Here is a 13,009-nt window from a genome sequence, read left to right on the forward strand (position 1 = left end):
TCAGACGCCGAACTTTTGAAAATACCCCTTGCCAACTTAGTACGCGAAGTAAGACATCTAAAGTTGACTTGTGTGTAGAATTGTCAGTGTTTTCGTTGATGTAAATAAAGCCCAAATTTTCTACTGGTTTCCACGCGTGCCTATGCAGCCCTGGCACGCGAGTTTCGCTCACACAGGTGATCATGAAGCCATCACTACCGACCCGCTACACAATGGGCCCTGAAGAATGCGCACCAAAAATCATTCGCATTCCTCCTTCGAGTGGCTTTGATCACCAGCGTCTTAAGTTTTTAAGTGGCTGGCTGAGTGAAAGGTTGGAGAGAAAGTGCTTTCACTTTTACCGAAGCGGCGCACCTGTGGGTCAGTACCAGGGCTGGGGAGACTGGCTCCAAGCGCACTGACGCTGAACCGGTCCGCACGCAACAAGCTAGTAAGTTTTGTGGGCGCGGTTTAGTTTGTTGTAGCGTTAAGGTTGAGGCGATGTTTACGTGCATTTTTGTCGTGCCACGTTTTTACGCACAATTAAAATGGGGACATTTACATGTATTGTAAATACATTGTTTTGTCCATTCGCGAAGGTTTGAAGTCGGATTTGGCGAATAGCCTTAGCTGTCATCGAGAACACATGTCTATGATCTCTGGCGACACTTCTTTATGCTCACTTCGTGACGTCTTCCGTACTAGCAACATTCCCACTACAAATTACTAGTTCAGATGATGTCAAGAATATCTCAAAAATCCGCTCCTACCTTTCATACAGTAACAAACACGAGACAAAAACCAACTGGGGCAGCATCGTAGCAGTATCATAAAATGAAAGGACGCGCCTATGCTCTACACAGAATGAGCACGATGAGAGTAAAAAGATGTAGGGTTCAGCCTTGGTCCTAAACACCGATACGGTACAACTAACCCGCGACGGGCGCTACCTACGCGTACTGCAATCAGAGATCTTATCAGTTCTGTAAGTCAGACATTCTTTTCAGACACCGGTAGAGCCCTGTGTGCCTCCAAGGCTCGTTCTGGGCCACTTTAAAAGTAATCCTGGAGGATCAAACCGGTTCTTTATATATTGCGTCTTAGTCCTGGCGTTACTGCGAAAGCAAAACCGACATCCACAGGCAAATCTTTCGGTACGACCGACAAAAGACAGGATTAGGAGAAAGTGGCATTTGTAAAGATGCCTTACAGAAAGTAATTTTGGCGGATGAAGTGTTGATACCCTCAGCTTTGATGCTATTGTTACATACACAAAAGCACCTGCCGCTAATAGTCTTACCGTAAATTGCATTGAAATTATCATGAAGAGAAGTAGAAGCAATGTTTGTAGTGTTGTTAGTTACCGCAACATACATACAGAAATTGTAATAATGTCAGTTACACTGTGTACGTTTGTGTGTTTGAGTATGTGCGCGCATGAATCGTACGGTAAGTGTATGTGGGTGGACGCGCGCGTACGCACTCAACCATAAGGGGCAAAAGTTACCATACAGAGTGATTCGCCCTGAAATTACTAGATAAAAGCCATTTACCGCTTTGTGTTCAAGTTTTGAAAAGTCCTGTATGTATCTTTTGTTGTTTGTCAGTCGATTTGAGACGATATTCAAGAAGAGTAAACCTTCAAGTTCCTTTCTACATTATGAAGTTCAACGTAATAGTAATAAACAAAACCAAACTGGTTTGTTGTGGCGTCTTTTCCTTAAAAATCGTGATTTAACACATTAAAACAATTAAAACAATAACTAACATGGTGGCCTACTAAATTAGTATGTGGGTACGAGAGGTTCTCGTTCCCAGAGCACCACGAGATGTTCTCGTTCCCAGAGCACCACAGCTGCCTCTCTCCTGGAGAGTGGAGCACACTAAATGTCACAAAAATTACTTAAAAGAGGGCAAAAAAAGTTTTTGAAACCTTTACATACATGGACATCAAAAATACAAAAACAGTAACAAACATAATAAAACATAATCAACGATTAAAGTGTCTTAGACAAGAACAGGCAATTCGTTCAAGGTCATTTTAAGTTGACCTTCATCTAAGGAATGTTCAAACCTAACAGTTATATTTTTAAAAGTATACCATTAAATAGTACGTATTGTTGCCCAAAACATTGAAGTTTACATCTGATATTACAACAAGAACAAGAACAAAACAGGAAAACTGATAAAAGAAACAAAATGGTAAACTATTTGTTGACACTAAATACAATAAAATGTGGCTACTTATTCCAAAGCCACAAGTGGACATATTTCGAGGTAAAATCTTGGTGTGTTTCATGTCACTTCTCAAGGCGTTTCCATGGTGTTTCCATGGCGATTTAAAATGTCCCACTCCCGCTGATGTTCTATGTACAAAATGATGATGTCACCACCTGATGATGATTCCGTTATCTGGGTATCTGTGAAGGACAAAAGGTCACAACCATTGTCAAGGTCACCAAGGACATCTGTCAGTTTGAAAAACCCATCAGATAAAATACTGCACAATATACCTAGACAAGATGTTGCTAAACTTTTGCAGTTTTGATTGTTAAAATCCAACAACATACATGTATACAACACTATTTGACCTATTTTGGGCTAACATTAAATATAACGTTACATACATGTAGTAGGCAATGTTATGACATGCACAAGTTCATTACTCAATGAAAGTAGCCCAGCAGCCAAACCTATTAAAGTTACAGAGTCTCTTTTGTCCTCTCGTCTTTGATAAATAGCAAAATGCTGAGAGATTCTAAAAAGACTTTGCAGCCATAATAATGTAGTTTGCATGCCAGTGTTGTACCCAAACCTGCATCTATCTAGTTCCATATCCGAGGTTTGGATCAGGCACGGTTCTGGATAGCCTTTGCGTGTCCAAAAATGTAGATTTGTCCCAAGCAATATCCATGAATTATCCTAAACAGCACCCAATCATCCTTTGGGACAAAGCATGGTTTTGGATAACACCAGGCTACAATGTAGAAGAGTAGTTATCAGCGCCCCCTACCCTTTTGTTGCAGTACTGCCCTCCCCTGCCAGGCCTGCAGTAGCACTTGTCAGGTCCCACACACCGGCCGCCGTACAGACACCTCCGCTTACATACAGCTGGGGGAAAGAAGGTAAAAACATGCACGGTCAGCCCACACAAGTGATAGCCTATACACATAAGGACTACCTGGCCATGGTGGCAGTTTTTTGCTGTCTGTATCTATATCTGACTGTATAGCCGGTAAAACCGCCCTTCGGCGTAACACACCAGCTTTGCAGCTGGCATGCGGCAACTAGCAATATTACACCTTATTACATCTAACCTTTGAACATCCAACTCTAACATCTAAGCTATCTATTGACAATGCCCCTACTGTACTTGGTGACAGCGAGTTCCACTCTGCGATAGTTCTAAGGAAGATTGAGTTTTAGAACACCTAGGTGTAACAAGTCAATCGGTGTAGTATAGCCAGCTGCTGCCGTGCCGCGTGCCTGTGAAGCTGGTGTGTTACGCCGAAAGGCGGTTATACCGGCTATACAGATACAGAATCCTTGTTTAGTTGGTACTCTGGTACTTGAAGGCATGACTAAATTCTAGAAGGGAAGCATGATGTATTCATGCCAGGGATGAAAAGCTGACTGGAGGACCCACTCACCTGTCTGACACACAGCTCCCTTGAAGCCAGGCAGACAGGCGCAGGCGTTAGGCTTCACACAGGAGCCGCCGTTACGACATCTGTTCACACAGATAGCTGGGAGGGGAGGGCAGAAGGAAAACATGTAGTTTTTGTTCAGTTTCTCCTTCTACTTCTACAAACACATAAGGTCAATGACCTAGACCAGACATCTGTCACCATGGTAACTGGTGCTGTAGCAGACACCCTGTGGTGTTGGGTTACATTTTGTGGCAGGACAGAGCTGGTGTTTGTTGCGATGTAACTACATGTACTAGTATATGAATCTTACTAATAGACGAAAAAAGTCCAAGGAGCATTTATGAATTTGTTTCAGTAAGAATAAACAGAGCAGTAGTTTGTTAGGCTGACCATGTGAAGGTAAACATTGTGCATTGGCTTTGCAAATGTTACCTTGCTAGTTAGTTATGCATTCTTCTATTCTGTATTGTCTTACATGTTTACTGTAAGTCCAGTCAAACACTTGGTATGTTTATCTGCTTACATCAGAACTGCTAAAAGGTTTCCTGACCTTTCTCACACCTCCTCCCCGTGAATCCAGACTTACAGGAGCACCTGTTGGCCTTCACACACTTCCCTCCGTTCTGACACCGAGGCTCACAGATACCTGTGGGGAACAACAAGAAGGAAAGTTAATACAGACAGGACTAATTGTCTCCATATAGGCCTGAATACATGGTATGTAATATACTGTCTATAGTATATAAAAAAGCAACTACAGGACACATAGTATAAGGAAGTAAGAGAACCAACAAATAGTTTCAATACAAAACTCCTCATGATCAGTGCAGGGAAAGGCATAAAGGATAACAAAAGGACAATTTTCTCCACAGCACTATTATTGAGCTCAATAAGTAAGATTGTACTAAGAATATAGTAACATAGATTTTAGTAGAAAATCATCCGTGACTTGTGTTGTCATCATAGCAAATGTGAAAGCAGGAATAACGATTTTTGCTCAGTTTACAATTAACAATCACTTTTTGAGACTCTCATAATATATATCAACAAGATGTTGTTAGAAATATAAACAACACCTACTGAACTGACAGCGGCTCCCCCTGTACCCAGGTTTACAGTGACACATGTTCCTGCGCATGCACTCTCCTCCGTTCTGGCAGTTTGGTCTGCATACTCCTGTAATATAACAGCATTTAGTGATTTACATCCAATGTTTATGCTTTCCACACCTAAGTTATCTATGGTATAAAAAAAGTACCAGAGTGACTAACATGAAGAGAAGAGAAACTTTATCAGGTGTATGTGTGTGTGTGTGTGTGTGGGGGGGGGTTCTAAGAAGACAATAACCTTGTGATGTGGGTGGGGACAAATTGTGGAAAACATTGTGTCCGAAAATTGACTCTTTATATCAGAGAAAAGCAACACAACTCTTTCAAAGTTATGTGTTAAATGGGTCCAGAACAGCAAAGTCCCTTAGAAAAGGCCATTAGGGCAGAAGCTCACCTCTCTCACACCTCCTGCCAAAGAACCCCGGAGGACAGGCACAGAGTCCAGGTCTGGAGCACACTCCACCGTTCTTACATGCTGGGCTGCAGTCAGCTGGGGGGGGAGAGAGGATGTAATTTTTATTTGATTTATTGAAATTGCAACAGTGCAATACACGTGGGACACAGGCAGCTGTTGCAAATACAGGACAGACAATACTCATTTTCACTTGAGTCTAGTGGGGAAAGTCGTGTAAAGGGCCTTTCCCAAGGGCACAAGATCGGTGGCATGTCAGGACTCAAACCAGGGACCTCTTGGTTCCGAGTTGAGAATGCTGCCATTGGGCACCCAAACCCGCTTGTGTGACAATTGTTTTATCTGGGTTGAGGTTACGGTAGCTGAAGTGTTGCTTGGTGCTGTCCCTGGTGCTGAAACATGGGTGCTGTTTTTTCTATAATGTACTAACATAAACAATAGCTTGGGTTGTAACATTACATTATAACACTCCTGGCTAATCATTGGTTTACAGCATTTAATGCAATGTTCTAGCTACATGTAGAAGTCCTGATGGTGGAAAGATGCTGGTGTTGTTTTAAATGACTGCAGGTTGTTGTCAGTGATCAGGCCGAGCCTGGTAAGCAGTTCAGAAACAACTACACAAATTTGTTAAGAAATTATCATTGCAGTTTATCTGTGTTGGTAGTCACTGATTAAGGTGACAGTGGTCGTTGAAATTTTGATCCTCGTGCACCCTAAGTGTGTGTTGGAATAAAGTAGAGCATTGTACTATGATTGTCAAGAAATTGTTCAAAAATGTGTAGATGTGTTGTACAATTGTACGGTCAAAAAGCTAGCAAAATACCACATTGCTCCCTTCATGTCAGAAAAAAGACTGATGTCCAGTGTGGCACAAAGCAAGGGAGGATGAAAGTCTACATGTTATTATCTAGTGTAAGTCAATTCATCAGATTTACTGGTCTCTAGTTGATTCTGAAAGTATCATAAAGTAAAGTTTGTGGAGCCCAATGGGCCTTGGCACGTTCTCACCTGTCTCACAGGTGAGTCCGACGTACCCAGCCGGACACTTGCAGACGTCAGGCGCGACACACACACCTCCGTTCTGACAGTTGTGACGGCACAGCACTGGGGAGAGGCAGACATATATCAGAACACAACTCTCACAACTCAAATCTTGAATTACTAAGTACAAATGTATTTTAAATGGGAGGAATGAAGGACATCGGGTCCATACTGGACAATATATAGTATTCCTTTTTAAGAAACATAAGAACACAAGAAAACCGTCACTGTTACTCAAGCAACTTGATAGATTTTGAAAAGTCTCCAATTGCTTGAGTACCAGTTTCCGTGTGACCTTATTATCTGGATATCTAACCTTCATCGACATAAGCGTGCTAGGTTTTTCATTGATGCCTTGAATACAGTAGCCATGTTGCTGCGTTTCACAGACATATACTGTCATCCCACATAATAGGTGTAAGTGACATCATACGAGAAGCCTGTATGGCATGAGGGACTCACTTGTCTCGCATCGCGGGCCAACGTAACCGTAGGGACAGGAGCAGACGTTTCGGGCGATGCACTTCCCTCCGTGCTCACAAGGGGGCACACATTCAGCTGCAACAGGCAGATGGATTCAATAATGAAATGTTCTTAAGAAAGTATGCATTGTCTGTAAGATAACAGAAAATAAATCTCTACTGCCTTCTCTTAGTTTGATGGACAATTATTGTCAGAAAGCCAGTCCTATCATGATATCAGAGAATGAACAAAACTAGAAAGATACTAGTATACTGGTGTAGACATTGAAGATATGTGAGTATCTATGGCTCACAAACAGATGTAGAGTTCATTGGTGCAACTGCAAGGACTTGCCCTGACCCCCAGGGAAGTAAAAGATAAAGATGAAGATGTATAGTAGAGGGGATTCATTCCTCAAGCTAACCGACATCTCGCACATGCAGTCAGTAAGACACCTGGAGCCGCATAGTTCCTGTTTAGAACTTTTATTCAGCCTGGCACATGATGAAGATGGAGATATTTACCCTGTTCACAAATGGATATAAGATATTTACCCTGTTCACAGGTGGGTCCCAGGTATCCCGGCATGCAGCTGCAGACGTTGGGTTTGACGCAGCGGCCGCGGTTTCTGCAGTCAGGTTTGCAGACGGCCTGGCGACACTGGTAACCCGAGTAGCCCTCCCGACAGATGCAGGTGTTCAGCCCCACACACTTCATGTTCCGCATACACGGCCAGTCACACATGGCTGATACAAGGACAGAAGATGAGAATTGACATTCTGGATGATTTGTAAGCAGAAATCAAAACAATACAACTAATGCGCTTAAACTTAAAACTGTCTTTCCTGGTTTCTAGAAAATAGGGACAAGCACTTCAGATGGCACTAAAAAGTAGAGAGAATTCGGCCAGTCAAACATGGCTGCAGCAAGGACAGGAGGGGACTTTTTTGACTTGCAACAACACAATACACTGTGGAGCACCAGGCATGATACTTTGCTCTAACTTGTAAAAGTACAAGAGATGACGATCTACATTCTCATTGTACACATATATGCAGTGAATGATCAAAATGATACAAGTACAAGGTGCTTAAAGTTAAAGACAGTTTCCCTAGTTGCTAACTAATGCAAAGTAATAGATGAGACATTGATGGCAATGAAAATTTCGAGACTTGAAACTTTTCGAGACTTGGAATACATAAGAGAAGAGAGTACCAAACAAGCAACATAAAAAATGCTTGCTGCAACTTGTCTAGCAATTACTGATTTTATACATTCACTGTATCACAATGTCTTCCTGCTGAGATGTTGCAAAACAATTCCGATTTACACTGTAATAATAAACCAACTAAAGCACTCTCGTTCCCAGAGTGACTTACCAAAGCACTCCTTCCCGTTCCCGGAGTATCCCTCGGGACACTGCCCGCAGATGAACCCGTCTGGCAGAGGCTCACACTGCGCGCCGGGGAAACATGGGTTAGACACACAAGCTCCGGCCTGGACAACTGGGCTCAGGACTATAGGCAGCCCTGGGGGGAATATAACATATTAGTGACCATTACTGTGACCAATATTGGTTTCTTATGTTGTTCTTACCATATTAACTTATGATTTGACTAATGGAAATGTATTTTTGTTGAATACGATATGTTTTTGATTGTCTTACTTTATTGTTTAGATATTTAGTTTGCCGTGTTAACTTTATATTATCTTGTTTGAGTTAATTTTCTCTTGTTTGTCCCTTAAGACATGCATGTTAATTGTTAACGTAAATAATGTTGTAAATATGAGATCATCAACAGGATTTGGGAGAGCCCACTAGATAAACCTCCTGGTTTCTTGGGCTCTCCTGCATGTATTTGATTGTACATAATTTCTTTTTATACCATTACTTTTTTTATGTGCGAAAGGACAATAAACAATAAACAAACAAATTACTCACAGAAAAGGCTTTTTAATACTTAGTATTTGCACATTCCAAACCCATTGGATTTTACTATGATGATGGTCAATACTAGTATTGACTTTTGGCAATGTTGGATCCCATTGCTCATTCTGGCATGACTCAAAGGATAATTGATCCCAACTCCATCCTTCTGGACAGAAAGAACTTTATGCTATACTCTTACAGTCAAAGGCTGCTGATTGAAGAATGCAGAATAATTGTGATGCCCAAAATAGTGAAATGTTGTTATGTACAGACTGAACACAATACTTACGCACTACTAGTTCATGTAACTAAGATATGACAGAAATACAAATCCCACGGACAATGACGTGTCTCTAACACGATGATACACACCTAATCTGCGTTCCTGCACAGGTGAGTAGACACAGGTGACCCCATCGCCATGGAAACCAGGTGGGCAGCTGCCGCAGGTGTAGCCTGTCTCAGGTGCACGTTTGTCGTGGCAGGCCACACCTGCAAAGCACGGACCGCTGGCACAGCTGTTTATGTCTGTGGAAAAACACAAATATTTTGTGCTCAAAAAAGTGATCACTAAAACCATACAATGTTATGCATATTACCGGTATGTACAATCTATGAAAATCCTTCATTTATCACAACATTCCCAATACATGGCATTAGTAACTCTAGTTGAGTTTTCCATAATAATTCTAAACATAATGGCACTTGAAAAAAGGTTTTCATTAAAATTCCCAGTAAAACCTGATCTACGATTACATCATTCGTAACTTTGGGGAAATGACAGCACTGGAACGGAATTTGACCGGTGTTAACTTTCTTTGTCTTTCACAACTCCTATGATTACAATTCATTAACTTAGTTGCAACTTAAGAGAGTTTAAAATGGAGTCCGTTCTGCCTAATGTTACCTGTACACTGGATCCCAGTTCCCATCATGCCTTTTGGACACTTCCCGCAGGAGAATGTTCCGACCAGGTCCACACATCGCACTCCAGGGTAGCAGGGGTCCGCAGCACACTCATCTATATCCTCATCACAACGCTCACCTGACAACAAACAACCAATCACAACTCATCAAAACAGTCACCTGACAACAACCAACCAATCACAACTCATCAGCACAGTCACCTGACAACAACCAACCAATCACAACTCATCAGCACAGTCACCTGACAACAACCAACCAATCACAACTCATCAACACAGTCACCTGACAACAACCAACCAATCACAACTCATTAGCACAGTCACCTGACAACAACCAACCAATCACAACTCATCAGCACAGTCACCTGACAACAACCAACTAATCACAACTCATCAACATTTTATTTTTTTGTTTTAAATTTCAATTTTCACCTCAAAACATGGCTCATACAAACCACTTAGTACATGTTGTGGGTTACATGAAGGACTGTAGAGACAGATGTTTGTTCACCCTAGACTAAGGGCTTTAGGTTGTACCCATTCGGGAAGCATTCCCAAGGAAGCCTGCTCCATATATCTATAGTGATGTAGCTCTAGGAAAGAAACTTTCAGGATGGACCTTTCTCCTGAGAGATGGAGTATGGAGGAAGAAAGGGGTGATTTGCTAATCTGTAGTGGTAGCAAAACGTGTACTGGCCATGAAAGTTAAAACTACAGGACTATTAGAACTGCATTAGCTAGAAACTAACAGCCATGTCCACTTGTGATCGACTACCTACCTGTGTATCCTTTCTCACATTCGCAAGCAAAACCTCCCTTGGTGTTTGTGCAGTCGCCATGGAGACAGGGGTTTGGGTTACAGTGGTCCACGTTGTCTTGGCAACGGTCTCCCTGGAAACCGGGCGGACACACGCACATGTACATGCCACTTCCCGCAGGGTACTTGATGTCGGTGACGCAACTTCCTCCGTTTCCACATTCACAGGGCTTCACGTCTACCTACAAGAGAACAGAATTTGTTCGAATTTTTTTAAATGAAAGTTTGAAATGTATGCATCAAAAAAGTAATTCAACTAGAAAGGTAACATTTGCAAAGCAAATTTAAATGCATAATGTTTACCTTCAAATGGGGATGGTCTACTTCAACAAACTACTGTCCTGTTTATTCTTCCTCAAACACTCATATATATGGTGACCAGCCACTCCAACTCTGACCTGCGACTTGCTACATAACATAATCCAACACCACAGGGCATATGCTACAGCACCAGTTACCATGGTGACAGACGTCTGGCCCTGGTCATTGATCTTCTTTGCTTGGAGAAGAATTTGAAGAAACAGAGCAAAAACAATCTGTTTTCGTCTTCCTACTGCAAAGGAAAACATAATGAACACTGTCTCACCCGAAAACTCGCCTCAGAAGTTCTCAGAGGAAAGTTTCTGCAGCTGATAGACACCGAAATGTCAGCAAGGTAAAGCTATCTTGGTTGTGTAAAGATATCTCCTGTATCCTACTGTGTCTCACCGTAATCTCAAATCTGCTGATAGAGTTGCACTCGTCTGTGATGGTGAACTCCACCGGTTGTCTCAGCGCTCTCTCTGGTTTCAGCATCAGCAGGCCGACGGGGGTGAGCGAGATCTCCTCATTTCTCGTGAGAAGTGAGAACAGGATCTGTGAACCCTCGGGGTCAACGGCCTTTAGCTCGTACACGAAGTCTTCTCCAACAAAAGAGGCAACTTCTGCTGGGATCTGTAACACTGGCGGCAGGTTTCCTGTGGGAAATATTGCACAGCAACAGAGACAGGAGATCAGCAAAGGAGGAAGACACAAAATATGAAATCTGCAATTTGTGGGTGAGCAATAGATACCTTTAGTAATCGTAATCATATTGAACCCTTTGGTTGAATTAGGAGAGGAAGAAACAACAAGATAGAGAAAAAATGCATACCAGGATGTCCCTACTTTCTCTCACTGGCCAAATGCCTTAAACTTAAGCACACTGAATTAGCTGTTTGACTAACAATTCTCTATTTAGCATTAGTTATGGGGTAAGGCAGAAGGAAGATGGATAAAGGAACAAAGAGAAGAGATTGAGAAGATGTTTAGAGCTAAAACTTTAGATCCAACACCTAGGCGAGAGAACGTTTTGTGTTGGATCAAAAGTTTTAACTCTAAACATGTAACTACCAACACAGATGAACCTTCATGATAGTAAATTGAGAAGATGTCGGTACCTTCCCTGACAGACCAGTTCTCGGTGCTCCTGTGTGGCAGGCACTGCTCACACTTGTTGCCGGGGCGGGGCTCCCTGCTGCCATAGCAACGACCGTTGATGATACAGGTGTTGTTCTGAAACAATGAGTAAGTTTGTGAGTACTCTGATACAAACAAAAGTGATGTGAACTGAAAAGGGGGAAAAGAAAGTGCAATAGTGAACTCTTTCAAAAACTCATTCTATCCTAGAACTATGGCAGGGTGGAACTCGCTGTCAGTTTAGTAGGGGCATCATCACTAAAAATGTCTTTAAGCAATGTTTAGAGTTAGATGTTCAAAGTTTAGGTGTCACAAGTTGTTCTGTGACTGTGTGTTATGCCAAAGAGTGGCTATACCAGATATACAGATACAGATAAGGCTTTTTTGATGAGGATTATTTGGACATGCAGTTTTATGCCGTGCAGTTTTATGCCGTAAGAGTCCCCTTTTCTGACTAAAACTTGAACTTGAAAGTTTACCTTTATCCTACAGAGCCCAGGAATAGACTGGTCACAGTCCTGGCAGACAGAGTCATACGTCACAAACAGGGCAGCCTCACTGAACGTTGTGCCATCATTGGATACCTGTATAAATCAAACACACATAGAATAGTATGATCATATTTCATTACATACCTAACACATAGCTACGCTAGCTTTAGAAGTGGCTGAAAAGAGAAACTGGCCAAATAGACAGAAGGCAAACTGTACTCCTTTAGCATACCGACTCCCCTGGCATGTTATCTGTCCACTTGGCCAATTTCTACTCTATTTCAATTTCTTTCCAGATGCTTCTGAGCCTGGTAGATGCTTTATCTACAGTGAAGTGATAGACCTGTTCAAATAATACATCCCAAACATATACAGCAGTTTGAAACCTTTATTTGCCAGCCTGAAGTTTCACTGTGTCCGCCGGAAACGGTGACAGGGGATGCTGGGATAGCGCAGGACACGGAGCGGAAGTTGACGTAGGTTGCTGTGGTGAAGATGGCGGCTCCACTCAACCTCCAAGAGCCTTCAGAGTACTGTAGGATGGAAACAGACTTATATATTCATCTGGCAATGTGTTGCTGTTATAAGGATTTACCCAGTAGATTTGTGCAAGTATATTTGGAGATATATTCATCATCTTTTGACTTGCAAAAAGTCAACACTTGGCAGTTCAGCCAAGAGAGTCAGATTTAGTTGAATACATGTATGATCAATGACATGTGGGTCTGAGACTGAGTAGTTTGTAATGCACA

The 13,009-nt window shown here is 42.1% G+C and overlaps 1 protein-coding gene across 1 annotated transcript in view; it reads right to left on the reverse strand.

Annotated features, from left to right (window-relative positions):
• Positions 1-2,015: 2,015 nt before the first annotated feature.
• The window catches only part of LOC109462158 (von Willebrand factor D and EGF domain-containing protein-like), a 46,761-nt gene continuing 35,767 nt past the window's right edge, over positions 2,016-13,009 (reverse strand). The window contains exons 18-34 of the mRNA XM_019758649.1: positions 12,644-12,790; positions 12,246-12,350; positions 11,748-11,862; positions 11,038-11,285; positions 10,292-10,511; positions 9,494-9,631; positions 8,959-9,114; positions 8,036-8,185; positions 7,211-7,402; positions 6,657-6,752; positions 6,162-6,257; positions 5,133-5,228; positions 4,710-4,805; positions 4,180-4,275; positions 3,630-3,725; positions 2,993-3,090; positions 2,016-2,399 (exon numbers count right to left, since the gene is read on the reverse strand). Coding sequence (XP_019614208.1) covers positions 2,388-2,399; positions 2,993-3,090; positions 3,630-3,725; positions 4,180-4,275; positions 4,710-4,805; positions 5,133-5,228; positions 6,162-6,257; positions 6,657-6,752; positions 7,211-7,402; positions 8,036-8,185; positions 8,959-9,114; positions 9,494-9,631; positions 10,292-10,511; positions 11,038-11,285; positions 11,748-11,862; positions 12,246-12,350; positions 12,644-12,790 — 2,157 coding nt within the window. The 3' untranslated portion in view covers positions 2,016-2,387. The remainder of the gene's footprint in view (positions 2,400-2,992; positions 3,091-3,629; positions 3,726-4,179; positions 4,276-4,709; positions 4,806-5,132; positions 5,229-6,161; positions 6,258-6,656; positions 6,753-7,210; positions 7,403-8,035; positions 8,186-8,958; positions 9,115-9,493; positions 9,632-10,291; positions 10,512-11,037; positions 11,286-11,747; positions 11,863-12,245; positions 12,351-12,643; positions 12,791-13,009) is intronic.

Source organism: Branchiostoma belcheri, unplaced genomic scaffold (genome assembly GCF_001625305.1).
Source record: "Branchiostoma belcheri isolate BF01 breed outbred unplaced genomic scaffold, Haploidv18h27 scaffold113, whole genome shotgun sequence".
Taxonomy (NCBI): Eukaryota; Metazoa; Chordata; class Leptocardii; order Amphioxiformes; family Branchiostomatidae; genus Branchiostoma; species Branchiostoma belcheri.